This window comes from Pagrus major, chromosome 19 (genome assembly GCF_040436345.1).
Source record: "Pagrus major chromosome 19, Pma_NU_1.0".
NCBI lineage: Eukaryota > Metazoa > Chordata > Actinopteri > Spariformes > Sparidae > Pagrus > Pagrus major.
The window spans coordinates 10,420,454-10,448,441 of NC_133233.1; the positions used below are offsets into that span (position 1 = coordinate 10,420,454).

The following is a 27,988-nucleotide window of genomic DNA, read 5'->3' on the forward strand; positions in this document are numbered from 1 at the left end:
ACTTTCATCAAAGGTGATTTATGTTTTACATTAATTTATTTAAGTATATATACAGCCTGACCATTTTTTGGGAAGAGCAGTGGCAGTTTTACCTGGGCTAGTGCTTGAAGGGGGGCGATAAGGCTGCTGTATGAGATCTGGATGTCTGGAAAGTCTCCCACTCTGTAGTTACGATAAAGAGTCACCTGCGCCTCTTTTCGCAGCCTCTGATCAGCTTTGTCTTCCTGTGGGACACCGAAAAAGAACCACTGATAGTTAGAGACACTAGCAGTTCAGAGAGGACAAATACGGCTCAGCATACTGGTCCCTGCATGTTTCATACCTTTTTCTGCCTTTGTTGTTGAATCTCTTTTTGTGCATAGTTCAAGCTGACTTTCTCCTGATCCTTGAGAAATCTGCGTCTCAATCTCAGGATGTTACTACGTTGCTCGTTTTCTGCTGTTGAAATATTACCACAAAAAGATATTTACATTAATAGAATTTAAATGAATTTGAAATGTTTACTTCAAAAACAAATGTGATTGTTGTGGTAGTTAACAGAACATCTAAGAGTTATGAATGACAGGACAAATTTCTGATACAAATAATCATTCTACAGTGAAGTCTTCAAACCAAGTTATGGAAATCATTAATGTAAGAATAGCAAGAGCATTTAAAGGCCCTTTTTTGTATAAAGTTAGATTTCTAAAGGGTCTTTATTGATTGTCTTTATAAAGCAGACCTAGGTGCTACAGTTTATAAATACTGTGAAAGTATCAAAACACTCATTCCACAGAGAAATGCACATAGATCGCATTCAGAAACTGCCTTCAAACGAGCCATCATGACTTATATCACCAGCATGCAACACTGGCAGAGCTAATGTGAAGACACAGTGAGTGAAGAATCTGACCTTATTCAGAACTAGCAAACTAGTCATTTACCTAATATTTTTGTCTTGGAGATACTTAAGGGTCATATAAAATTAGGTGAAAGATATTAAGGACTGCTTGTTTAAACAGGTGGGTAACTAACCCTTGGTGTGACTGTCCACCTCATCGGTTGATGCAGTAAGACGCTTCAGGCCAAAGCCTTCTCCTACTGGTCTCCTTGCTGCAGTTCGCCTCTCTTTCTTATCAAACACCAACAATGAAGACATTGACTCAGAGCCAAGTGTGTACTCTGCAAGTGTATCCACACTGCTGCCTGTCAGCCAGTTATATGCTGTGCGTCGACCTAAAGGAAAAAAAAAAACATTTCAAGGAAAAACATATACGTGTAAAACTGTACATTTTCTGACTGCAGAGCTATATGTACTGCACATGCTTTCATCTCTAGTGCTGCTTTAATACCAGGACATTAATCTACAGTGGTACCTGCTGTCTGGGTTTGGGAGAACTCCAATGAAGTCTGAGTGGCTCTGAGTTTCCCCTTCATGGATCCAGACTGGGAAGCTGCCAAACTCTCTGGGCCCTGAGAGCTTTGGGTTTCCACAAACATGGGAGTCATCACTGTGCTCCTGAAGCGCCAGTTGGAGTCAATCACATAGTCCTGGAGAATGCAAAATTGTAATTATACATCAGTAGCATATAAATAGAAACCCCAAAATATCTAATTTTTAACTGACTGAGTGAAATAAACGCTGCAGATTCCAACTGACCTGGAAGGTACACTCTGACAGAGGATACTCAAACATGTTTCGTTTGAAGTCAGGACTCTGGCTGGTCATTTCCAGCAGCAGATTGGTAGCCAAGCTTAAGAAACACCTTTCTATTTGACAGGAGTAGAGAGAACGAAGCACCGTCAACATTCGCTCCAGGGTCGCAGTGGGGAGGCGCTTCTCTTGACTCCAGAAGTTACGAACATAAAGCCTGAAAACATAATAGAAAGGGATGTTTTTTTCACTAAAACACTGAATATATATTAAATTTATGACAGTGAGACATAAATAAAACTTAAAGTAAAGGCAAGCGAGAAATATTGGGTACTTACTGAAGGCCTTGGTTTTCTTCAGACAGTCCCTGAAGCAGTGTTTCTTTAGCTGCATTCAAAACCTCTACTGAGGTGTTGTCTTCCATGCTCTCTGTATCACTGCAAGTTTTTAAAAAAAACAATACATCATTCAAATTGACATCAGAGAATTAACAATAGGCTGTAAGCAACAGTAACCATGTCACTACACATAGATAATTGAAATCAATGTTATATTATGTTGTAGCTAGTTTACACCACTACATTTTGGCATAAATAATGTCACTAACAAGATGCAAAAGTAGGAAAAGGTCATTTGCATGAGAACGAAAGCCAAAATTGCTCACAGTACCTGTAGTTGTCCTGGATCCACATGAGGATGTCATACATCCTCTCTCTGCACACTGGTGAGGGATGGGAGACAAAAGCTGTCACAGCTCCCAGGAGCTCCTGAAGCTGAACTGGATTCAGGAGGGCGATAATCTTGTGGATAATATCCAGACAAACTCTCTGCCTTGCTTCATCCCTGGGGCACAGAAGAGTAAAGTGCAGAAACATGCTTGCAGCAAAAATCGATCTTCAAATGTGTTATTCATTTACACTTGCTATTTAATTTCCAGTAGTTAATGTCCATAAAGAAACAGGTCATATTGTTTTGTGTGAAACAGATTAATCAAAAAAGCAGTAAAATCTGGTTGTAAGAGCTCCATATACCTGTAAGTTTTTATCTTCTCAGTGATGAGTTTCATTTGTTTGGAGTACTTACAGTACAACTCATTATTGTCTCAAAATGTTTGTACATGTTTGTGATGGATATGAACCAAAAACGATCCAGAAAGTCAATAAGAAGCAAGTCGGGGAGGAGATAATGGTATGGACTTACCTGTGGCCCATCATTTGAATAAAGCCTGTGGTCTTCAGCTGCAGAAAGATGTCTGGGATTACATCAGCTCGGCTTAGCACACACTCCAAACAATGAGTCTTTAAGATGCCGTGCATCTTCGGCAGGAGGAAGAAAACGAAGTTGACAAACCTGAAAATAGAAAAATACTTAATTATCAAGCCTGGGGTCAAGTCAAAGGCAATTTACAGACAATAAAATCCAATATGTTGATTTACAAAATCATTTATATTACAGTGAAAAAAGCAGCACTACGAACTCACCGATCCATAAATGGAGGAAAGTGCTTTGACACTTTGTTCAAGCAAATTATGAACTTGTCATCCATGTCTTTTTTCTTCAGATTGGTTATCTTACTTGCAGCATGATCGAGGAGTTCTTGATGACACTGAGAAAAGAACAGACACATGAAAACAGTTTTGACTTTCGTATAATGAATGAATTTGAAATGAAAAATTTTGGACAAAAAATAATATTTGAAGAAGGTTTTATCATCAGCATCGTCAGCATAAATAGTTTTTCTACTAAGGTGCTTTGAGGTCTCTTCAGACATAAACATAAGTAAGTACAACTGTCATTCAACCACACTGGAGAAAATCTCATACTTCGTCCTTTTCAGGCATATTCTTCAGGATGAGGCCAATAATTTCAGCAGCAGCTGCATAGACGTCTTTATATCTTACAAAGGACAAGTTGTTGGAGAGAGACTGGATGTACCTGTAAAAACACAGCAAAACAATTACTGAAGTACTTTGTGAGAGGGCAGTATGTGAACAACAACGCGGTTAAAAAGAAACTAATATGAATAAACTGCTCTAATCTTTCAGTTTGCCAATTAAAAAAATTATAACTTAATAACATAATAATCATGTTTTCGAAAAGTAAAGCTGTTGGGCAACACGGTGCACAGTGTGTTGCCATTTATCTACACTATATATTTTACCTCTCATATGCAATTTCACATGAGGCATCGTAAGCAGGGAGGTTGTTGGCCAGGATGATTCCCAGCAGTTGTAGTCCAACAGAGTTGTCTTTACTGTTTGGGTCAGTGCCACAAAATCGCTCATATATCAGACTAGAAGGGAAAGAAATGAGATAAAGCACAAGCATGTATACTCATATACAATCAGATTTATCAGAATTTCCAACTTGCTCCTTGCTAGTGAGGGCTGAACATTGACTTGCAGAATAGAAAATTCATTACAATTAGTGGTTTTTCAGCCTTTTTGTAACTAGTAGGGGATAAATAGAGCCAAGAACAACAGTCAGGCTGAAATCTACTTAGTTTCAGGGAACATTCAACCATCAAACACTCACAGGCCATAATGCCAAATGGAAGCAAATAGGTCATTTGGTGTAGTCTGCTTCCTTTTAGCATCTTTGGCACAAAGTGAGAATTCAAACACCAGCCAGGAAATTTTCTTTTTTTCTTTCTCTATCAAATCTATGTTCTCCAGACCAGTATTTTATAGAAGTTTGTTTTCACACAATTTCAATTTTCCATTTTGTCAATTGGGTCTTTTGTCACAAAGTAAAAGATTTTGAATGTAATAAAACTGATTTTGTGGTTTCTTTAGCTATATTTCACCAACTAGATGGAGGTCCCATCGGCTAAACCAAGGCATCAAAGTCATAAATCAAGACATCAGCTATGAAAAACTATGGACAAATAGATATTACAACTTCATGTGCAACTTAGGGGGTACGCTAATTCCAGAAAGCCTGCTTCAAACTTAGCTCAACAGCTTTCAACTTAAGCCTGTTTCCAGGGGGCATTTCTTTCCCTGTTGAGTTTTTAACCTTCATGTAGCATGGTGTGAGGAGTCTGTGTCCTGACCATTTGTGGCCATTGCCATAGCCTTGTGTATAATGAACATTAATTGTCCAGTGAGAGTGTGTAAGTACTACCTGTAAGGCACATGCAGACAGTCTTTCCAGCACTCTACCAGAGTGCGAATGATCTCCAAGTTGTGGCGGAAAACTGCCCTCTTGGAGTGGAAGCTGTGCTTCATCAGGAACTCCAACAGGCGGTTGGCTAGCACTTCATCTCTGGGGTTACCCTGGGATAGCAAATTTAAGTACTAATGATATATAAACTTATACTTTATAGAATTCTTACACCCTACAATTTGCCACAATTTCTTGTAAATTTATATTGCCATACGTTGAAATGTTTATATTGAACTCTTGACATATGCAAAGATCATGACAAAAATGTATTAATGATTTATATTCGCAATCTTTCAAATGTAAGTATTAGAAACCTTGGGGTTGGCCAGACTTGTCCAAGAGAGCACTGTGACCACAATGTCCACCACCATAAAATGGATCCCCTCTCCACCATTGTTTCCAGAGACGACAAGCTGCAGGAGCGGCCCCAACAAATGCTTGGCATATGGTCGAAAAACCTGGATAGATGGACAACACAGTCCAAATCCATAAGTGGAGCAGGATAGGAGGTGACACATATGGGTATATATAGAGTAGTTCCATCATAATCATTCATTGTCAAAGACTTTAATTGAAGACTGCGCATTTGTTTTAAGGGACATTTACCTCCTCTGTGTTGATGATCAGCTTTGAGATGAAGAGTCTAATATTCAGAGGTGTTGCTGGATTTGCCAATTTTGCATGAAGAAATTTCATCCATGGAGGAAGATCACTAGGCGTGTTTCCCTGTTTGATTAAAGAGGAGAGGGCAATTTGAATGACAGTTTGTTGATGATTATATGGTTTCACACGTCTGTCTCCAGTGTCACTTAAACCTGTTAAAACATAATGAAAATGACAGTTCTATAAAAAGATCCTAAGTCAAAGCCTGCTGTACCTGCTCTTCAGTGCCACTGACCTGCTCAATTTTGGGGGTTATGTTGTTCCTTTGCATGTGTCCAATAAGACCAGTCATGGATGCCATGCATTCATGCTGATTCAGCTCATCCATCTCTAGATCCACCATTGCATCCTGGGAGGGATTTGTCTCCTCTGTCTCCTAGATGTACAAACATACCAACAAACTTCCTTTTCCTTAACTTCCTTTGGTTTATAAAATCTCAAAAACATTGCAAGAAATTACTATTTATTTTTAATTAATAATTTTCTCGAGTTTTCAAATAGCTTCTTTAGTCCAAAACCAAAAGATTTTTCATTTACTATCATAAATAAAAAAGAAAAGCTGCAAATCCTTACATTTATGAAGCTAGAACCAGCGAATGTTTGACATTTTGCTTTTAAAAACAATTCATTGATTATCAAAATAGTTGATGATTAATTTTCTTTTGATCGACTAATTGTCGCAGCTCTAGTGCGATGTGTGATTGGTAAGGTTGACAATCCATTGAGACAATATTTAACACATCATATGATGCTAAAATATAATATAAACTCAGAGCAATTGTGTATATGGGAGAAAAAAACATGACTGACTCTTTTTGCAACGGTGCGTCTCTGTCTTTCAGGGTTCTGAGAGCTGTAGGAGAAGCTTTGGACTCCAGTGGAGAAATCAAACTGACTCATCTCCTCGCTTAGGCTGCTGTCGGCCATGTAGGACTGAGAGGACAGATACACTGGTGCGTCTATGGAAACCACAACATAAATCTCATGAACAAACATAAAAGACTTCAAATAAACTTTGGATACATTTTATTTATTTACCTATGATAAACTCACATCACATCCCATTTTGTTGTAAAGAACAGGACATTTTTATTGGACTTACTAAGGTCTTATAAAGTCTTATAAATAAGCCCTAACAAGGCACAATTTTGGGTGGACACAGAGTGCGCAGTAAAATTAAATTCTTCTCTTTGAAAAAGATGGCCAAATTCCAAAAGTTACAAAAAACATTGATGTGAGCAGTAAAATACCTCCATTCTCCTCGCTCACTTCTTTGCGAATCATGACGTATTTTTTCTTTCTCTCAAGTGGGACCTAAATTGATGAAAAAAATAAATGGATAAACAATCACTGCAACTCAAGGCATACTGTTTAACAAACAGCTATGTAAAAAAAAAAACATACCTCAATTTCAATGGGAAAATTGTAGGTCCTTTCAACATCGATTATGTTTTCCAGAATGAACTGATTCTGGATAAGGAACAAAAACCATAAAATGTGAAGAAATTGTGTAATTCATTGTAGTGTATTGTTCCAAAATGAAAGAGGACTGCAGTGAAGTGAGTCGGATAAAATTTAAAAAGGCAGCCAGTACCTTCTCTGGTTTCTCACTGAAGAGGAAGCCCTGGTAGAATTTGGGCTCGTTGAAGCTGCAGCTGATGGCAGCGATTGCACAGTTGTATGCAGCACAGTGATAGAGTCTTCGAAGTCCAAGGAGCTGAGTCTCACCAGCCATGTTCTCAGTGAACGCTTCAAAACATGACCTGATGGAGATAAAAAACAATTCTTAATACTTATTCATGGTTGAATAAGGACATTTTACATCCCTTTCATGTCACTTCTTACTTAATCATGGCCTTGGACAGCTCATTCCCCTCTGTTTTGTCTAAACGACAGAAGGCTTGATTAATGCGGGATTCCTTGGAATAAACCTCTTCTTTGGGAAGCCGAGAATACAGGAGCTCCATCAGCTTGAAGCAGCCGTTCTTCTTCAGCAACTGGATCTCAAATTCATTTTCATTTGACTAAAATTGATAAAGAAATAATGCATTTGATTTCCAATGTTCTCCTTCCATCTACATAAGACAGTACTAGCTTTGAGCTGTGAGGACTCAAATTGCACCTAACTGCCAAATGTTTGTTTAAAAGCCAAATGTGCCAGAAATACATGAATATCATACAAGTCTTAAATAAAACAGCCATTAAACTGATAATTTTTTCATCTTCACATATTTCCCTAGAAGTAACAATGTTAAGAAGCAAACCTTAGTGAAGCGGCTGAGCAGTAAAGTAGTTATGTCAGAGACATTTGCCACAAAGAAGTCATTGAGAGCCGTGATGCTACAGTGAGAGGCAAGAGGCAGCAGAACCCTTTCCATCATAGCCTGCAGCATGGAGTTCATGGGCACATCACCCTGCTGGATCACCACATATACTGTACACAGTAGCTTCAGCTGCCGCTCAGTACTTGACCTAGTCAGATATTGATAAACACAGGGAGTCACCACAAAATAAGAGACATCTGTGTGATCTACTGCAATATGGTATAATGGTCCAGCAATGGATCTTAACATGTATGTCATACATTAAACTACATGTCTACCTACAACTGCAGTTGATAACAAAAGCTGAACAAGTTATGTTTAATCTATGACTTCAAAACATCTATACCTTAAATTAAAATGAAAGAAAGAAACCTTGTGTAACCTTACAGTCTCCCCTGAATGAAGAAAGGTTGTGAAGGCTTTACTAACCGCTTAGCAATTCTTTGGAAGCAGTTTTGGAATTGATCCTCCATGATGTGTTTTCTATCTCGACACAGAATCCCTGCTATCAGTTTGAGCAGGAGGGGGCTCTGAGAAAGCTCAAGGGCATCCAGCAACTAACAGACAGAAAGAAATGTAGAATTACAACCTCCCAAACACCAACAAATAAAACCTGGTTAAGGTTACACTTGCCACACAAGGGTTTTTGGTCAGTTTTTGGAGTATGCTTGTTGTCATCTATTATATTAACTTTTCCCCTAGAAATCAGTGGTATCCATATTAATCTTCATAACACAAACTTTACCTTTCGGACACAGTCCATGTAGTTGTTACGGTGAAGCGAGCCCTTAGCAAACTCATCTGACTGCATGGGGAAGTGGGAAGCTACCAGGGCGTCCAGGGCTCTCTGCAGCTCAGCCAGTGGCTCCTCTGGGAGGGTTGTGAAGAAGGGCAACACCAACAGGGCCTGACTCTGAAGAGTTGAGAGAATCCAACAAAAGAAACTTAAATGTCAGCTTTGTTTACTTGTTTAAGCAACTCAAATAGGAACTGTAAAAGAGGAAGAATAACAAATCCACTAAATAGCATCTCCTTTACCTTGAGATTCAGAGGCAGATTCATGTCAACCAGCAGCATAGTGAAAGTGGAAAACACCGGTCTGAATGCTTCATGGTTGATATCAGAGCAGACAGAGGAGTCAATCTGATGCGAGAGGGAATAAGTTAGACATTAGAGGACATTTGAAAAAAATACATTGAGTAAGCTCGTTTTGTACCATTTTGTATTGTGTTTTGTTAGTTTACAGACAACTCAGGGTTATTCCCTTATTCACAAACCATTGTTTTGCTAGTAACTTCAGCTTTATAATACCTGTAGGAGCTTGGAGAGCAGCAGCAGGGTGGCGGTTTTGCTCTCAGGAGTTGAGGAGGGTCCTTCCCACCACGACTGCAGACTTTTCCATCTTCTCAGCACCTCTTCAACCAGCTGTTTTCCCTGAGTCTTCCTCACAGAGCGCTCTCTAAAGCTGTGGTCCAGCATGCCATTCAGCAACACACTTACCTGATGACAAAATTCATCATCAGAATAACACACTTCACATACAGAAAAACAATAATGTTCCTTTACAGGTGCATGACTGCGACTCACTTCATAGGCTTGAAAAGATCTAAATTTGTACAAGAAATTATATCTTTACCAACAATGATTCTTAATAATCAATACTTAAGTAGCTGCACCCTGATGACAATGCTTCTGTACTCAGTCTATTGACTGCTGCATTCTCTGCCACAGAACTTGACATTGAACTTGTAATGCACCCTTAACCTAAACTGCAGGCTAACTAAGACAAAACACTTCAATTACTTTCTATCTTACTTTCAATTATTTTGTATCTATCTCTTTAGAAAATGTTTCTCTACATATGTACGGTATATTTCTATCATTTCTATACATCTAAATTTATAGCTGCTGCTAACCTTTAATTTCTGTATGCCATCAAGTAAGCATCATGTTAAAATGGTCATTTGATTCATCTCATTTGGGGAGATTATCTGATTGTTCACTTTACTCAATACATGAGCAGAACAAAGACCACAAATTTCACAAGACCACATTGTCTATATAGCCTCATTAAGCAGGTGTCAGGCTGTAAACATGTTTCACCTTTAAATGTTATATCTGTGTTGGGAATGCTTTTGGAAATGTTTTGTACAATAACCTTTATTTTTAACCATTTTATAAATGTGGGGAAAAAAAGAGAAAAAGAGCTACCATGCTGGGGTTTTGAGAGGAAGCTGTCATGAGGCGTGGTACTGTAGTGTCCAGACTTCTCAGCAACTCAGTGTTGATAGTCATCTGGAAGAGGCTGTAGAAATACTCGCCATGCGAAAAGCTCAGGAAGTTATGGCTATGGCTTCCAGATATCGGCACAGAGAGCATGATGGTGTTCAGCAACAAGTCCACCAGCTGCTCACTCTGCATAGAAACAGCAACACACAACAGCAGGCAGGGAGCAGTGAAACACTGAAGAACTACATTATATTCGAGGAGCTTTTCATTGACGTAATGATCTAAATATATTTTTTAACAAACTATAAATTTGTATGCTATTCATGCTTTTTACAGTGTTTAAACTGTGAGTTTCATTGTGTCAATACATCCACTGGCAGTGTTGCAACATTGTTATATTCTTCTGTAGTCAGTTGACTGCAGCTCACCATAGAAGGTTTCAATTTCATCTCATTTTATCAAATCTAATCCAAAGAGCGATAGCACTGACCTGTTGACTTAGAGAGAAGGCAAGCTGAAGCAGGCCGTCTGCTAGCCTCTTGGTATTTATGTCCAATGATGGAAGTGCCTTCCTGTCCTCACCGGGTGCTATACCTTTGTACACTGTCATTAGAAGTCGGGACCCAAGGGATTTGGCATAGGCAGCATCCTTTAACACATAGAGAAAGACAAATGTGTGTCTAATATTTTCATATGCAATAAGCACTGTAAGAAAATGGCCAAAATACTGCATTACATCAGTGCACAAAATATAAAATGCATTAAATTCCTTTTCAGTATATATTGAGTGTTAAATGATTATGCAAAAGGAAAATACCTGGCTGTGCAGAATGGAGCTGAGGAAGTCTGCTTTGTGGATCTGCTTACAGGAGGACAGAACCATTTCCATCTGGTCGTGGTGGCTCAGAGTGCTGGAATGGTAGAGGTCTACAGCACACAAGTCCTCAACACTGGAGAGAACATTTAAGAAATTAAGAAAGAAAAAAAAAGATGGCTGGTTTTGACAACTGTACTATTATCACAATCAGGGTTTCAGAGATTGCAATCAGAAGTAATGCCACAGAGGAGAACGGGTGATTGTTTGTTACAATAAGTTACAACTGACATGCTACTTATTTTTTGAGATTTCATATCTATTTTTATGGCTGTCCAAATAGCTAGTTGTCTATTCAGGCCTCAATTAGCTTAATCCAAGTTTGTTTTTTATTTTCTTCTAGCATAATATACCATACATCACACAGATGGGAGAGTTTGTTTAAAACTGGGACTGACCTAAAAGTGATGTCTAAATTTGTAATTTATAAAATGTGAATGTTCAATTCCTCTGTCTATTCTTCATTTTGCAGAGGATTATATTATTTAATTATTGAAACAAATTTTAATCGTTACCTTCTGACAACAACAATGACTATTCTCAAACCATTTTTTGTAATGATAGCCATTGCATGTGGCCAGTCTTTGTCTCTAACAGTGAACTCAAAATAGTGTACTAAAAAGATAATCAACATACCTTTTTCGTGAGATTTTTGTCCGCAAACTGCCTTCAATACGAGTGTGATAGGGTGAGGTCAGCAGGACCTTCAGTAAAGGAACACACACATCTGGGAGGTTCTTCATTACCTCCACATCTGCCATGTTGAAACCAACAGTGGATGGCTCACACACCACCAGCGCAGTCAGCTCAAAAAAAGCTGAGACCAAAATGTCTTGTTCCAGAAGCTGTGAATTAATTATGATAAAGTGAGCAAAAAAACCCCTTTCAAATGAAAAAAATCAAGCCTTTTCTTAGATTCAGTGATACCTTCCAAAACTCCTGGTCTCCTTTCTCAAGAATCATAGTGGCAAACTCCAACAGGCGGACAATAATGGTGCACTTGCTGAAGTTGTACTGGTCCACCTCTCTTGGGCTGAAGTGAGAGCTCCTTTCACCAAGAGGGAAACAGCTCTCTGCTGCTGCCAGTTCATGAGTTGCCAACTCAGTCAGAAAGAAACTCATAGCTTTCAGAAAGCTTGATTTCTCTTTGGAGCCTTTGGGGGAACAATAAGGGAAGAATAAGAATAGTATTTATTGCGATCACTGCAGGGCCAATATAATGTTAAATGAGGTTTCATGTTAGAAAGTACGGATGGAATAGTCAACACTGATTTCAAACTGAAAATACATCTTTTTTTTTAGAAATGTCAAATTTGCAATGTCATAGCAGTTACAATATGACAAAATGTAAGTCACAACATGACCCCACTTACAACTACTGGCTCATTATCTCACTATCCCAGTATAAGAAATGGTATGGGTAGTAATAACATACTATAATTGTCAATGGTTTCACAAACAAGTCTTACCAAGCATGTGATGAGGCTTGATTATGTGTAACTTGATGAAGGTGTTGTAGCAGTCCAGGGAAGCCAGCAGTAGGTCCATCCACTGCAGGGTGGCTCTGACGCTGAAAGGACTAGACAGGTCCCTGAGAGTGGGCTGGGAGAGGAGACCTCCGCCCTCAAACCGTGAGATCAGGAAACTTATACCATGATCCTTCAGCATGCCATCCAACCACTGAGGTGGAGACTTCTTTCCTTCAGTTCAGTCACAGACAAAGAGTTTATTCACTTGTATAACTATAAAAAATAATCAAAATTAATGCATTACTACTGTGATGATATGATGGGATTCTTTTTATGAAATGCATGTGTTGTGTTCACTTTTATATCTGGATGAGGAAGCCCTTGGTTGGATTGCTCACCTGGGAGGAGGGGTATAAACTCGTAGAAGAGTTCCATGCATTTGTGGCGACACTCAGTCTGAGGGCGGCCACATTGTTCAAGGAGCCATAAAACCACATCAGAGAGGCACAGCTTTTCATCAGGGGGAAAGCCCCTGTATGAAGAGAAAGAGGAATTTCATATTAATTTCCAAATACAAATTATAATATCTCATAATAGCATAAATATTACTTTAGTCTTAGCTTTAGCCTTCTTGTACAAATATGGAGAATTCACACATAATAAAACTTTATGTGTATCTATGAAATGTGATGCTAAATATACAAAACGTATCTGACTGCTCATTTTCATTTCAAAGCAACTATATATTTTAATTTTGTTATGTTAAATTGACTTTGGGAAGCGCCATCGCTTGCAAAAATTAACATCCATGTTCACAGAATACCGACCTTGGGACGCGTCTCTTAGCATTGTTCTGATTGAGATTGGGGGCCTTGTGTTTAATGATTCGTTTCAGGTGATCAATGGCACTTCCACACTGCTGCAATGTACCTGAGGATGGAGGAGCAGCAATAACAGCTTAATACCTTTTTTGAAAATTAAATTAGCTTTCCATTATAATTCTCCTTTAATGCAAAGTAGAAACAACCATAAAGTGGCTTGAAACATTGTATTGTTTTTGCAACATAATATGATAGCACTGTAACACACTGATATATCACCTTCAAAGAAATATCTGTTCCCAAGGCATTAAATATCACTGCAAGTTATCAGTCATACATTTCACATGAACCCATTTATATATTTTATAACATGAACACATTGAAAATGATTTTAAAACCTGTCCTGTAAAAATGTCCTGTCTATAAATCTGAAGTGGAGAACAATTACCCAAAGATCGCTCATCTGAGTGTGCAAGAGCCAGACTTTCGACAAATATGACAAGAACTTCGAAGATAAACTGCTCCACCAAGGAACTTTCCTCCCTGCAGAGATAAATAAAAAACAGTAAAACAACCCATCAATTTAGTTATAAACTAGCATTTCTTTGGCATAAAAAGGTAGTTATTTAAATAGAATGACAACAAAACATTATCACTATCAGTCAAACCTTAAATATCAAAAGCAAGATACAGCTTGCTTCTTTAGATACTATATAAATTAACTCCAAGTGTCCAAACAGAGAGAAAAGTATCGTACCTGAAAAGTCTGTAGATGCTATTGAATGCTAAGGCTGCACCAAGTCTTTTGAAGCCACTGGGGTGGAGAGCCAAGCTGTAGATACGCTTAAACAAGGATTTCATGTTAGTGGGGCTCTTCTCTTGCTGCTTGGGTGTGGTTTGTTTGATCGACCATCTGACAAACTCTTCAATGCAGCGGCCACAGAAGTCTCTGAGAGTGCTGTCCATCGGGTCGACCACACCGTCCTGAACAGAAAAGCACACACAAAAGAAAATTAGGCGACCAAAGGAGGCAGAAAAGAAACGCTGAAGACATTTAGCCTCTAAAGCTCTTCATAGAGTATACATACTTACCATAATGGCCTCTAGAACAGCAACTGTATCTTGGCTTTCAAACTTCTTGTTGTTGGTGAACCAATGAATCAGTTGCATAACCAGCGGTTCAAAGAGCTGTCTGGTCACCTAGTAAAACATTTTTTAATTCATTAACAATACTTTAGACATCATCACATACCCAGCGTTCCCACACCTTAGATCAAATTCAGGGACTTAAGAAGGGATTTCAAGGCCCAATTCCTTAAATTCAAGAATCCAACACACCATAGTTTGAGACATGGTTAATTACCGTTACAACACTGAGAATTTTTATAATGACAACTTGCAGTCTTTACATGCAGACAATGGAATGTAGCCTATTTAGTAACTTAAAGTAAAAAAAAGAAAAGTAAAGTAAAACAAATACTCAGGCTAAATTGAAAAACAAATATACTTATGCTACAAATATTCTTCTTTCCCGGTTTGTCAGACATTATTTTGTGAAAGGGTCAAGATTAAAATTCCCTCGACAATTTAGTTGATTACCACCATCTAAATTTAAACAAGATGGCAGTGTTTATTAACATACATGTCTCTCCTTGACCGGTTTAAAATCCTTCCAAATTCCATCAGATTTAAAGGACCTTTCATGACTAGCAGGTATCATGTCTGGGATAACTATCTTGGTGGAGTGCACACACCTGATCCACATCACAGGCCAGACGCAGTAGCACAGGAAACAGCCTCTTGTGCAGCTTGTACATAGGTGGCAAGCTGTTCTCCCCTTCAACCATCTGAGCACTCTTCCCAACCATGTAAACCACCAAGCTGTGGAGCAGCTCACAAGCTGCTACCTGCATCAAACAAAAGAGAAACTTGATTCAAAAATGTAGTTTGTTTTTATTGGGTTGTTATCATATCACAACCAAAAGATTGCATCAAATTAATTTTGTGAACTGCCACTGAAGGGGGAAACTCTTCCATATAAGATTACATACTTTGGTGTGTCTGTCACTTGTGGACAGAGCCAGTTCACTAATTCGAGGCAGAAATGGGTCGAGGTAGATGACTGGCTTCATGTCAGCGAACGGCACTGCAAAGCTGAGCCTTTTCTCAGAATCCCAGGCAACAAATTTCTTCATCATCTCCTCTGATGACACCACTAAATGTATAAAAATAGAGGTCTTTGATCAATAAAAACAGCAAGTATTTCTATTAACAGTCATGTGTTAAGTGTTGACAAAGCATCAATCTGGAACATTGCTAAAATACCGAAAATGTCAGTGGAAAATAGATGAACATGGTGGATTGATTATGTAAATCCTCACCAGTTACAAGGTTCCTGTTCAGCTTTCCTCCCAGGTGACCGAGCAACTTCACCACCCTGAGCCTCACAATGTCAAGTGGAGCATCTTCCTGCATTCACATAGAAGAAATCAGTACATTCAAATACGGGACTTCACTGTTCAGTGTTATCATCATGCATCATTAGTGGTTGAAAAAGGAGAAAACCACTGAAGACAGCTTAGGAAACAACACAAAAGGCAAATTGCTCTCCTGAAATATTTTTTCCCACCATAGTGAGCTGGTTAGATTTTTTCAGGAGCCTTGTCATCACTCGGCTGTATCCTTTGTCACGTCCTGAAGACACAGACGACATCACCTCCCAGTTGCTGTCGTCTTTGTCTAAAGGCAACAACATCTGAATCAGACTTTATGTTAATTTGGCTGATATCTTCATTTATTAAACTGAAAATCATTTTAAATGTGACCAAACTGTCCATCAACTGACTTGACCACTGAATATTATGGGCTTACTGTCGGTGGACGTGGTTTTGAGGTATCCATCCAGAAGAGGAAGGACAATAGTGTAGCAGGGCTGCATGGTCTCCAAGGGGATGTGGGAGGACCAGTCCTCAAGAGCGTCTAGGGCTACGTTGGCCAAAGGAACATGGCTCAAACCCAACTTCAGAGCTGCCTAGAAGCCCCATTCACACACACACACACACAAACAAACACACACACACACACACACACACACACACACACACACACACACACACACACACACACACACACACACACACACACCTACTTTTAACTATTACAACCATTCATTCTTGACTTGAAGTCGCTTTCTCTTTGATTGTCTGCGTTTAGTTGCAACATGGTATGATATGGGCATATTTTTTATTCAAATTGTAACTTTTATTCTATCGAGCAAATGTTAGACAAAATCAGACAAATTATATAAGTGACTCTACAATTTTCCACATGCTCCCTGGAAACTGCAGAAGTAACAGCTGGGGTACAACTGCCTCGGTTGAAAATTACTGCATTAAACTATCCACTGTACGTCCACATTTTAGGTTTTTGTTTTAAGTTGAATTTATTCATCTTCATCTACATCACAAATGCACAATGAAACAAATGAAAGGACCCACCTCAAGAGCAGGACAGTAGGCCTTGATGTCCAAAGCTATGATGTTGTGATGCAGCGAGAGGACAAATGTCAAGCAGGATGCCAACAGCTCATCTTTATACTGCTTCATTCTTACACACACCTAGTGGGAAACAAATGTCACTCACATCTCCGACATATTAAGTTCACCAGTAATGCCTCATTTTAGTTAATTGCACCAACAAGCAAGTTTATAACACTTCCAGTAAAAATTGTGAAGAGCAACTACCTCTTTTCCAAACTTAGAGAAGAGTGCAAAGCTAGCACTTTTCACTGTGTCGCTCTGGGCGTTTGAAGAGTTTCTCAGGCCAACTCCCTGTTAAAAAACAGATTGTTGATATTTGTAAGATATATTCAATGTCAGAAGAGTACTTCACAACTTCTTTTTCTTTGAGTTTCTTCAACTCTGCAATTATTCTATATCTCATATGACTGAGCTTACAAAATGCTTTGTACTAGTGGAACTGTACCTGGTAGTACTTGATTCTCTTGGCAATCTTCATGGTGACAGACAGCAGCTTGTAGAAGCCACTGACGAGTGGGTTTCGTATGGAGTGGAGGATAAGTTCATGGCTTAGGGGATACACCCAGGACTGAAAGTACTCCACATGTTTATTCAGCAACAACTCACTGCAAAAAAAGGAAAACAGTGAGACTGAAAATGAACCATAATATATACTATACTGAGTATGTACACTTTTTATGGCCCTACAATGCCTAACAGATTGATCTCCCAGGTTGAAATGTGGATGGAAGAGAGTGAAGGACCAAAAGGTCGAAAAGTGTCATATATAAAGTATCCAGCATGCTTCTGTTCGTATTCAGACACCTTGGAGTATCTTATGTTGTGTCAATTACCTGCAGAAGTCAACCAGGTTGATAAAGGCAGTGAAATCTTTGATCTTATTAGGCAACAGATGAGCTGTGGGGTCAGAGGAGGGAAGGACGTGAGCCGCATCATCTGGAGCCTGACAGAGGGGAGGCAAGTGCCATGGATTAGTGTTCAAAAGACAGACATCTGAAGACCAAGTGAATTATGGTTAAAGTTATACTTACAACAGAAAGGATAAAACATGTTCACATTTTTCTCGCCATAAAAAAAATAAATAGGCAAAGTTTACTAGGGCTTTATCATAATGACCTCACCTCTTCTCCTGTTGTCACTTTCTGCACAGACAAGTCCAATTTCTCCACAATTCGGAGAATGGATTTCACCAACTCATCATAAAGGAGACGGCTCAAAGGTACCAGGGCAGCATTCTGACTTTCAAAAGCTCCGTCCAGAAATCCTGAATCCTGCAGGAGGACAAAAATGTAAAATGAACAAAAATAAAACTTATATGCTCATTAAACATCAATGAAAACAATCTCCCTTGCAGCTGCCTCCTCTAATGAAGGAAGGCATGTGAGGAGACAATGTGGCTAGTAAATATATCTGTCATTATATTATGTACCTAAATATTTACAATTCAAAACTGTACAGGCAATACTCCCTTAATATTTTTCATTCGTTTTAATTATGTACAGTGTCTTGCCACAAGCACCCAAAGTAGTTTTATGGTAATAAAGTAGTGTAATACATAATAACCGAAATTTAGACTTATTGATAGTAAATGAATAAATACTTTCACATCTTAAAAAGATAAAATTAAAGAACATAGCTGTACCTTAAGCTGATCACAGTCTAGAAGGCTTTTATACAGAGCAAGATAGTTCTGACTCGACGGAACTTTCCACTTTCCAACACGAACTTGGGAATACTCAGACGGACCACCGTCTTTGTCCTGAGCAAATGAGGACAAAAAGGCATATTTCCTCTATCAGCACAGTAAAAAAAGAGTTTTTAATTAAAGGAAAACAAATATGATTGCAAACAAAACATTCAGCTGAGCAAATATATACATGTGTCTGGATTCAATAATGACATCAACATCTGGAAACATGCATCTGACCTCAGCAAGCATGATGGGTTTTGAACAGACACGAATCAAGCCCTGGTGCACTGAAAAATAATGAAAAGTGAAGGTTTTAGCAGATATAATCTCAGATAAATCATACAAGAGCAACATGGTGATAAAATCAGATTATAATCAATTCTATTTTTACACTATTTACTGAATTGACACTTTTACAGATAACATGATAAAATGCAGGGTTTCCTTTCAAAATACAAAGATGGCCTTCAGGTGTAATGTGATCATGATCTACTTACCCACTGAGCTTATGAAAGTCCATAAGACAGGTCCTTTAGAAGCCATGGCCACCAGCACCTTAAGGATGGACCGGCAACACGCAGTCTGCATTCTCTCGCTGTACTGAGGGAAGCTGTCAATCTGCACTACGAGGAGACGCTCCAGTAGAGGTGTATACACTTCTGGAATCTGAGAGCACAGACACAAAGCAGACATTGAAATGAGACAATCCATGGCAGATGAGTCTTTCTTGCCACTGCATGACATCTTGGCGCATACAAGGATGTACAGATAAGGCCGAAAACTATAATGCATGTCAGTTAGATTGGGGGTATTGTTGTTATTCAACTGTGGTCAAACTTTAATGACAGAGTTTGTTACCTTGTCCAGGTGAATCAGGACACTAGCAATAGAGTCCAGGAAGCTTGGCAGCTGGTAGAGACTGTCGTCCTCCCCATCAGACTCAGTCAGGTACATCTGCTTACAGCGCTGAATCAGCTCTGTGTACATCAAGTCCACGTCTTGTGGGCAGACTTTCTTGCATGGCTAAAAGAAAAAGTTTTTAAGGCTTTTTTGGCATTTTTTATTAAGAAGTCTGGACTGTACATGAACAACAAAGATTATTTAGTGGAATACACAGGAAACCAAACTGTTATTAAAGCAAACAAAGGCAATTAACATACGGTTGCAAAGAATCCATATCCTCGTATGGCAATGGACAGTTCTTTATGTGTAGAGTCCATGGTCTTAATGATGCCGCAGAACTTCTGCATGAAGAACTTCAGCTTGCTTTTGTGCTCCTCAATGTTCTCTGCCACCAGCATTGCAACCTTCATATGATTATAAAAATATTGGTTTTGGAAATATTTTTACTCTTAAATTCATTTATGATCATGTTTGTCTGGAAAAGCCTTTAAGTGTTTACCTGTTTGAGGAAAGATTCAAGTGCATAGTAACTTGTCTTCTTCATCTCAGCGTTGATGTGTCCACAGAGTTTAGACATGACCTCAAACAAAGCTCTGTAGTGGTCCATAAGGCAGCTGCTGAACTGGGATGCATGTCTGGCAATTAGTCTAAGCCCAGCTGTTTAAGAAAGTCAAAGAGATATTAGATTTTTAGGGAGGTTTATCTCATCATTTTGCGATGGAAATGGCAGGCCTTACCAAATGTGACAGCATAGCGACTCATTTCCATCTACAAAAAAAAAAAGGGAAAACAGTCAGAGGAGGCACGTTGCATGGTAACACATTCAATTTAAAATACAGAGCTGGACTGGACGTCTTTTTTCACATTCGAAGCTTCTATTGAGGTTTCCAAATGAATCTTTTAATGTCTGTCATGTTTTATGATGAAGTGTTTCATCAGATTAAAGAGTCTTTTTTAATTAAATCAACTAAACTGGCAATTTCTTCAATATCTTACTACAGTTGTTAGTGATATGAAAGTGATGATGTCTTTAATGGAGTGCCAAGACAAAGATACTATGATCGTTTTTTTTTTAAGGACTTCAGTAATATACTATAATAGTGTTAGGGCTGAAATGTAATGATGGGGTCGTCTAGCAGCAATCTAACAGCACCATAAATTACATTTATATACCCACGTCAACAAAAAATCTAAGTGCAAGCCTCATTTTGTGCGCAGCAAGCAGAAGAGTAAGCAGTTTTTTGACTGCAGTGAAAATATTATTTCTGAAAGGCTGAACACCAACAAAGACGGACAGAACCTGAATATTTTGTGAATTTTAGAAATAATTGCATCCATCTTATTTCAATAAACTTGGACTTTTAGACTTGTCAACGCTCTGGAGTTTTGGATTTAGAATAATTCCAATGTCAACATTAAAGAAGCTTTGAATGGTACAGCCCTAGTAAAACACAATCTAAAAACAGTTCAGCATGCCTTGACACAGTATGCACAAATGTAATGGTCAATATGATAACGTATATTAAATGGTGTTGTTGTGACAGTGACACATTTCTGCTGGTACCATAAAAGAATTGAGGTTCAATACACAGCACTACACATTACATGTACACTTTCCTTGCCAACTGGGTGCTGCAACGGTTAATGACAGTTGGATAGCTGAGACAATGACATTTACCTGGGGACTGACTGCCTTCAGGGCATACTGAAAAATGTCCTTAGACGTTGCTGGATCTGCAAGTCACAGAGACACACTAATCATGCTATTCCAATTTTTTTTGTTGGAAATGTGAAATGAATGGATGAATTGAGAAGTACAGAGACACACACACACACACACACACACACACACACACACACACACAACATCCCACCTTCTTCCATGGTTTTAGTGAAGTTGACCATCAGAGCAGTGATTCCTCTCAAACATCCAGCTACAACAAAAAGTTTGGGTTCCTTTGTTGAAGAGGTCATCTGAAACAAAAACCACAAAACCACAACTGAATGAACACACATTTTACCAGCTGTTTTCAACTGGCTGCATTAGTTCATCAAAGTTCAACACTTGGCACAGCCCAAACAACAGATCATGATATTCTCTTTGTTTTTTTTATGTCATCGCCGTTTCATCTGTAAACATACCTGTTCTTTTAGCTCTCCTAGATAGGCTTTGTAGAGTTTGTCAGAGTTGTTGACCATCTCGCTGGGGTGAACCTCTGCAAGAACTCCCAGCAACTCATAGATTTTGCCAAGGACTATAAAAACAGCAACACAAATATGAAAAATATGCCTATATAAAGACATTCTCATTATGGTGTTAAGATTTCAGTCATCAAGGGCTGACTCACCTGAATCTGGTAGTTTGCTCTTCTGACAAAGCTCGCTGTAGTATTTGTTGAATATTTCACCGATTCGAAGCTCTGCAGCCACACTGGAAGCCTTTGTTGTTTGGAGAACCTGTGGTGAGTATTTGACAAGACCAAGTCTATATTTAAGTCCATGTTCACAAACATACCAGACAGACTCTCACAAGATATGAATAAGGAATACGGGCAACAGCGGATCTTTTCTTTTGATCCGAATGCAGTCTGTCTTTCTCACCTTGCACGCTAGGCTTATGTTAAAGAAAATACACTAAATGGAAAAGGAAACCAACCTTAATGAGGAGGTCCAGCACTGGAGTCCTACATTTGGCCACTTTTTCCTTCGTATACACAACCATGCATGTGTCCTGCATAAAAAAGAAGAAAGGAAGAGAGTTAAAAACATAATTAATTTTCAGAAACATGTATGCAAGCAAAAGTGTGTTTCCTTAGTGTGAGGTACTAGGGGGGACTTAAAAGGGGGACTTACTCTTATGTCAATGGCATAAGTCTTCTCCCAACCTTTGACTCTTGGCGAGACTCGGTCCAAAAACTTCTCCAAAAAACATATGATATCAACTCGGGTGTCCCGGAACTGGAAAAGAGATGTTTCTGTCAACATGAGAATTTTAAATTCACTCAATTATTGTTCAACGTTTGTTTCTTGATATCTACCTCATCTGATGCCAGGGACTTCCTGAGGAAGCTGAGCAGCCCATAGTCTTTTGAGAACAATAGCGATGTCTGTAAAGCTTCAAGATGAAAATGCAAAGGTGGAATCAGAAGGAAAGTATGTACTTCAAAACACCAACAATTGAATATGAAACATAAACACATCTGTGCATTGTGCAAGCCTCTATTAACTTACTGATCCTTTGCTACACACTCCATAGATTACGCATTATTACTTATGAACTATCCTGTAACTGCAGAGAAAATTACATGATCAGAGTTATGTGGAACTAAAATGTTTCTCGACTGTATATATTGTAAAGAATATTGTGCTTTAATTGAAGTTGAGTACAGGGCACAGCTAGTGCTTGTAATGTGATAGTACGACCACATGTTGCATACAGTATGAACTTAAGAGTGAATCCCCCTGAGGAATAAGGTGCCATGGAGGGAACCTGTGGTCTGAACATCCTACATCCTTTATTAATGAAACACTTCATCCTTTGCATTTGGATAGTTTTACTAGTATAATAGTTAAGATTTGTAATGAAGTTACAATATCTTATTTCAGCCTATAATTATTGAACAAGAATCACATGGCTTTTTTTTATTGTACTCTGAGTGAGTGTCACCGCCCCCCTGGGAGTGAGTTTTGGCGGAAGGCGCTGACATGACACGGGCAAACTCAATAAAACACAAGTTATCGACATTACTGAAATAATTTCTGCAAGACGAATTGATAAGTAGCTTCTAAATATCCATACACCACCGTATCCAACAAGGTGTTAAGCGCTCGTCAACAACAGCAGCTATATTAACATTAAATTGCCAGATTGTCAATGGAGTTTGGCGCGGATTCAATCCCTTCCAATGAAGTATTGAGAGGAGTATCCATTGTCTTACCAAGTTCATTCTCGGTTGAAGTTAGCATGCATTCCTGTCCCAAGTCACCGACAATATCGTGACATTTCAAAGCTGCAGCTCGAGTGTCTTCGTCTGAAAGTGATTCATGAAGTTTGAGAAGAAGCCCGTGAGTCCCTCCAGCAGTGCTGCTGTCGGGAGAAGACATAACTGCAGCGCGGAACAAAGTTAAACTAACATTAGCATCCCGAGCACAACATTACTGTCTCTCACAGGTATAACAATCACAGAACTACGGTGTCGTCTCAACTGACCTAGCTAAAACGCACTACTGTCAAGCTAGCTAGTGCATTCAATCTCAAGTCATTACGCACATCAGGAAGAACCAGGATAGGATACGTGCTGTGTGCGCTTCAAAATAAAAGCCCTGTTGGCATGGACACACATCTGTCTAATTTGGATCGAAACTGCTGACTTCTCCATTATAGATATGAAAACAGTGTCATCGTTCATTCTGCTGATTGTTAATCAATGTCCAAAGTCCTAACTGTCCTAAGGGACAGGGACATTCATTTCAGGGCTTCTTATTGGAATGATTTGATTTTTGATTATTATTATATTGCCCGATATTGTTTAAAGCAAAGTACAAAATTAAAATCAAAAAGTCAATGCAATATTAGTACATTTCACTTGTAACATGTAGTGGTAGTTGTACTTGACTATTAACACCATATTTGATTGGATATTTTGGAAATATTCACCAGAAGTACTACCGTGCTATACTGGCTGCATCAACGCTAACTTGACGAATGTAATATGTTGCAGTTCTTCGCTCTCACCACTGGAGGGCACTGAAAGCACGTGATTCTGCAGCTAGTGAGCGAGACTCTCTTCAATAGTTTCATGTAAGTCTAGTGAACAAGCCTTAAAGTCTTTTTTGTGGTGCGAATTACTTCTAATCATGAGTGCAACCTTGTTTTCCTGGATGATTCGATTTTTGCTGGTTGATGAATATTTTAATGGACCATTCAAGATTCTAGGTCTCATAGAGTATGAGTATGGTCTGGCACTTTGTGCAGGACTAATCTTCTATAATCCCATTTTCTCTGGAAACATAATGGAGATAAAACACCATTGAGATTTACACTAGTTAAACAAATATATAATCAGTTTAATATAAATATTAAACTGATTAAAAAAAACAAACTTTAGTCATATATTCAAAGAGAATACCGAGATTCACAGATGACTTAATGAACCTCTACCTTATTTGACTGCACTACACCAATGTCACCAGCAGATGTCAGTCATGTGCGCTGTGTTACTAGGAGCCTCCTGCATCAGATCCATTTTCAGAGAAAAACTTAAAGGTTAAGAGTCTTTGGTTTTGTAAACAGTTGATGCATAAATAAAAATAGTTTGTTTCACAGATGGAAAGTCTGTTATAAAATATTTTGTGTGTTAAAAATAAAGAAGAGATATTTGGACTAAACACGAGCAAACAGCACAGATGTGGATGAGATGCTATTAAACTTTTGAGGCCTACTTCTTATGGCATTAATTCACTGATGATATCAGACAGTTGGTAATATAGGTGACCAAGTGTAGTTCTATTACTGTGAGAAAGACCAGGGGTTCCCAAACTTTTTCATGTCAAGGCCACCTAATTTAAAAGGACTGAGGGTTGTGTGTGTTTCTCAGGAGAAGGTCCCAATGTCCCTGCACCACAGAGACATACTGCAGGCAGCAGAGTAGTGCAAACTATGCCTGCAAAACACACTAGCTATTCAAGTAAGCCTCTATATAAACTGCAGGGATTTACAACCCAGGCAAACGTAATAAAGTGTCTGCAGCCTCTGTGGCGGTAGTGCATTTTATCTCTATCACTGTGCTTCTTGTGCGAAGTGAAATAAAAACTAATCAGGCTACTTTATGGATGTCATTGGACTTTTATTGAGCCGGTTATCTTTAACAGAGTGACGTAGTCAAGATATTTCACAGAATTCAGATTGGCCGCATGAGGTCAAGTCCGTCAGAATGATACCGGAAGTAGATTGGAAATTGTGTTCAGAATAAAAGTTTAACGTGTCACTCAGAAAATGTTCTTTTTAGACTAGATGTATGGGCTTTAAATTCAGGTTGGTGGGTATTTAAGACCAATTTTACATTAACACTTGAGCATATGAGATAAAATTTACACATTTATATGTTACAATATCTGAAAATTGATTTCGTGATAGTTTCTAAGTCGTTTATTGTAGCTTTTGAATATGAGGCATGATATGTGGATACAAGGATACATATTGTAGTCTCATTTAAAACATTTTTTTTTTTACTAAATTCAAATTTCCCAATCATTCTTGGTTTGGATTTTATTTAAAAAAGCCTTTCGGAATTGCACTAATCAATTCACATGCGGCAAGTTGTGGTGAATTCCCATCCAGGGGATTTATTTTGGTACAAGGTACAACCGGATGTTTGATGTTTAAATATGGATAACTTGACACTTTAAAACTCTAGACACCTGTTGTTATGGGAGGAATACACACACACACACACACACACACACACACACCAATCACAAGTTACAGCCTACATCACATGGAGAGAGGAGGTGATTGAACGGAGCGGAGCGGAGCGGAGCCGGACAGACAGTGAGGGGCTCTGGGGACACGGCTGTGAACCATAAGGACATAAGGCGCTGTGTCTGTGGATTAATTTGTCTTTCTCAAGATTGGCCATATTTTTACGTTTCAGTTCTTTTTTTCTTTCGGCTGAAATGTTTCAGAATCCAACAGCAGGTGTGTACTTGTGTGTGAGAATTGAGCATTTGTCTGAGTAGCTACAAAAGTGAAGTTGTTGATAAATATTAGCTAACATTTAAAGAAAGAGGAGACGTGTCTGGACACGGTTGAATTAAGCTGCGTGACGTTACGTTTTACTCTGAAATGTACGCGAACTCCGTCCACATTTAGCCTTTTAATGCTGCATTTTGCCGGCAAACCGCCTAACGTTACTTGTTCTTGTTCTTGTTCTTGATCTTAATTTATTTTTAACCCCTTCTTTTCTGTTAACACACACATTCGGCATACCTTTTAAAACGCGAAGTTTGTATGACTTCAACAAAATCCCAAAGTTCAGATTTCTTCCGAGCTAACGTAACTGACGTGAAACACAAATGGTTGCCGCGGGTTAGCGGTCTGAACTGTTTGCAAAAGTCGAGATTTTAATGACAAAAAGTGTTGCTTGGTAGATTGTATGAATGCCGAACTAACTAGTGGACCTCAATCATCCCATATTCTTACCCGGGCTTGAACTCGTCATGTTTTATTCAGCTATATGCAAGAAATCATCACACTTTGAGATTTTTAACCAGCAGTCTCCTGTCCTATGATGACCTGTGAAGGGGGGGATGCGCCTGGACCTCCTGACTTTAACTGACTCTATATTTCAAATACCATTGAATTAAATCAAACACAGAGGATATAGTATAATATAGAAAGGGACATTTGTAAGTGTGAAAGCTGTCATCGCAAACTGTGTCCACTGATTGAATATATTATATGACTATAAGTTTCATGTCCCGTATGAGGTGTTACATGTCTTCTGAAGGATAACTCCATGTTTGGCATGTCACAGTTAAAGACTGGTTTGCTCTGTCACATTATGTTTTGGGTTGTAATTTGTATCATTATTGTATGAAGCTCAAGACTACTGAGACCTGTTTAGCCCTCCAACAACTACTTGATTGAATTACCTCATAAAATTGTACAAAACAGTAAACTGCTTGTGAAACATTGCAGGCAGACAGCGGCACTGTTCAGGAACTGTCCAGCTACACACACACATAACATTTTGTTATGATTGACCCTTTCAAACTACCTGCAGATTTATTGTTGTCAATTTCAAGAGGTAATATGGATAATCCACATGTTGATTATTGCCAACAAATGGCAATGGAGAAAAAATATTTCATTGTCTTCTGAACACCATGAAGAACATATGTAGTAAAGTTTCAGGATGAAGAAGAGTCCAGTTTACTTGTTTACACCTGTCAGGGTGGATGTCCTGCTAAAATCCAGCTGGTAATGTGCCACACCTGTATAACAGTACTGTCATGGCATTTTAAATGGTTCCTGTGAGAATTAAGTCTTTTACTCTCCTTGGCAGCTTCCTTCATCCCTGTTGTGCTGCAGTGCTGGGTCTGAGCCGGAGCTGAACTGCCAGTAACAGCCACCAGGCCCGAGGGCCGCTGGACCAATAAGACATGCTGGCTGCCATGCTGCGCCAGAGTACAGGCGGAGGATCAGGAGGCGGCGGAACAGGCAGTGGTGGTGGAACCAAACTTCCTCTGGGCATCTCCCGACTCTCCAGCTCCAGCTTGGTTTCAGTGAGCCCTGCCAGCGCAGGCTCCTGGGTGCCAGGCAGGGTCTCCAAGAGCGGCTCTGTGAGCTCGGACAGCCCAGATATCCCCGCCTCAGATCCGAACTATATAATGCAGCTGGTCAGCGATGTGCGCAAGTTTGCTGATGTGCTTCTACAACTCAAAGAAGTTTTCAACTCCAAAGGTATGTTTGGAAAGAAATGTTGCTAAAGACACAATGTTCTTTTTGTAATTTCCTAATGTGTGAGTTGCTTTTTCACCATTCTCATCTAACTAAGCAATACTTTTATGAGGAACTGGTGTCCTGGTGTAATAAATCCTATCAGTTATATTCACACTAATGGATTCAAACAGTTACTTGAGCTTTGTCTGCTGCTATTTTTCAAAGTGTCTCT

General features: G+C 38.9%; 2 protein-coding genes across 3 annotated transcripts in view; one reads left to right on the plus strand and one right to left on the minus strand.

Moving 5' to 3' along the window:
* prkdc (protein kinase, DNA-activated, catalytic subunit) overlaps nt 1-23,489 on the minus strand; it is a 41,220-nt gene extending 17,731 nt beyond the window's left edge. The window contains exons 1-61 of the mRNA XM_073488640.1: nt 23,252-23,489; nt 22,352-22,428; nt 22,167-22,271; nt 21,970-22,044; nt 21,662-21,770; nt 21,456-21,568; nt 21,188-21,287; nt 20,992-21,047; nt 20,051-20,081; nt 19,813-19,970; nt 19,571-19,717; nt 19,269-19,433; nt 18,908-19,076; nt 18,648-18,697; nt 18,363-18,479; nt 17,842-17,991; nt 17,554-17,663; nt 17,166-17,325; nt 16,925-17,011; nt 16,679-16,798; nt 16,053-16,212; nt 15,811-15,920; nt 15,563-15,650; nt 15,233-15,396; nt 14,936-15,088; nt 14,274-14,381; nt 13,939-14,165; nt 13,630-13,724; nt 13,188-13,290; nt 12,759-12,892; nt 12,361-12,591; nt 11,819-12,045; nt 11,528-11,736; nt 10,835-10,967; nt 10,508-10,666; nt 10,000-10,203; nt 9,100-9,288; nt 8,827-8,931; nt 8,534-8,701; nt 8,218-8,345; nt 7,729-7,936; nt 7,310-7,488; nt 7,059-7,227; nt 6,869-6,934; nt 6,715-6,778; nt 6,275-6,423; nt 5,700-5,840; nt 5,408-5,527; nt 5,116-5,259; nt 4,760-4,911; nt 3,795-3,926; nt 3,457-3,568; nt 3,115-3,239; nt 2,834-2,983; nt 2,303-2,476; nt 1,972-2,070; nt 1,640-1,850; nt 1,356-1,530; nt 1,015-1,215; nt 323-438; nt 93-224 (exon numbers count right to left, since the gene is read on the minus strand). Coding sequence (XP_073344741.1) covers nt 93-224; nt 323-438; nt 1,015-1,215; nt 1,356-1,530; nt 1,640-1,850; nt 1,972-2,070; nt 2,303-2,476; nt 2,834-2,983; nt 3,115-3,239; nt 3,457-3,568; nt 3,795-3,926; nt 4,760-4,911; nt 5,116-5,259; nt 5,408-5,527; nt 5,700-5,840; nt 6,275-6,423; nt 6,715-6,778; nt 6,869-6,934; nt 7,059-7,227; nt 7,310-7,488; nt 7,729-7,936; nt 8,218-8,345; nt 8,534-8,701; nt 8,827-8,931; nt 9,100-9,288; nt 10,000-10,203; nt 10,508-10,666; nt 10,835-10,967; nt 11,528-11,736; nt 11,819-12,045; nt 12,361-12,591; nt 12,759-12,892; nt 13,188-13,290; nt 13,630-13,724; nt 13,939-14,165; nt 14,274-14,381; nt 14,936-15,088; nt 15,233-15,396; nt 15,563-15,650; nt 15,811-15,920; nt 16,053-16,212; nt 16,679-16,798; nt 16,925-17,011; nt 17,166-17,325; nt 17,554-17,663; nt 17,842-17,991; nt 18,363-18,479; nt 18,648-18,697; nt 18,908-19,076; nt 19,269-19,433; nt 19,571-19,717; nt 19,813-19,970; nt 20,051-20,081; nt 20,992-21,047; nt 21,188-21,287; nt 21,456-21,568; nt 21,662-21,770; nt 21,970-22,044; nt 22,167-22,271; nt 22,352-22,428; nt 23,252-23,417 — 8,379 coding nt within the window. The 5' untranslated portion in view covers nt 23,418-23,489. The remainder of the gene's footprint in view (nt 1-92; nt 225-322; nt 439-1,014; nt 1,216-1,355; nt 1,531-1,639; nt 1,851-1,971; nt 2,071-2,302; nt 2,477-2,833; nt 2,984-3,114; nt 3,240-3,456; nt 3,569-3,794; nt 3,927-4,759; nt 4,912-5,115; nt 5,260-5,407; nt 5,528-5,699; nt 5,841-6,274; nt 6,424-6,714; nt 6,779-6,868; nt 6,935-7,058; nt 7,228-7,309; nt 7,489-7,728; nt 7,937-8,217; nt 8,346-8,533; nt 8,702-8,826; nt 8,932-9,099; nt 9,289-9,999; nt 10,204-10,507; nt 10,667-10,834; nt 10,968-11,527; nt 11,737-11,818; nt 12,046-12,360; nt 12,592-12,758; nt 12,893-13,187; nt 13,291-13,629; nt 13,725-13,938; nt 14,166-14,273; nt 14,382-14,935; nt 15,089-15,232; nt 15,397-15,562; nt 15,651-15,810; nt 15,921-16,052; nt 16,213-16,678; nt 16,799-16,924; nt 17,012-17,165; nt 17,326-17,553; nt 17,664-17,841; nt 17,992-18,362; nt 18,480-18,647; nt 18,698-18,907; nt 19,077-19,268; nt 19,434-19,570; nt 19,718-19,812; nt 19,971-20,050; nt 20,082-20,991; nt 21,048-21,187; nt 21,288-21,455; nt 21,569-21,661; nt 21,771-21,969; nt 22,045-22,166; nt 22,272-22,351; nt 22,429-23,251) is intronic.
* Nucleotides 23,490-25,836: 2,347 nt separating this feature from the next.
* arhgap29a (Rho GTPase activating protein 29a) overlaps nt 25,837-27,988 on the plus strand; it is a 37,895-nt gene continuing 35,743 nt past the window's right edge. The window contains exons 1-2 of one of the 2 annotated variants that reach the window (XM_073488869.1): nt 25,837-26,010; nt 27,380-27,777. In XM_073488869.1, the coding sequence (XP_073344970.1) occupies nt 27,477-27,777 (301 nt within the window). In that variant the 5' untranslated portion in view covers nt 25,837-26,010; nt 27,380-27,476. The remainder of the gene's footprint in view (nt 26,011-27,379; nt 27,778-27,988) is intronic. The other variant, XM_073488868.1, reaches the window with a different exon arrangement.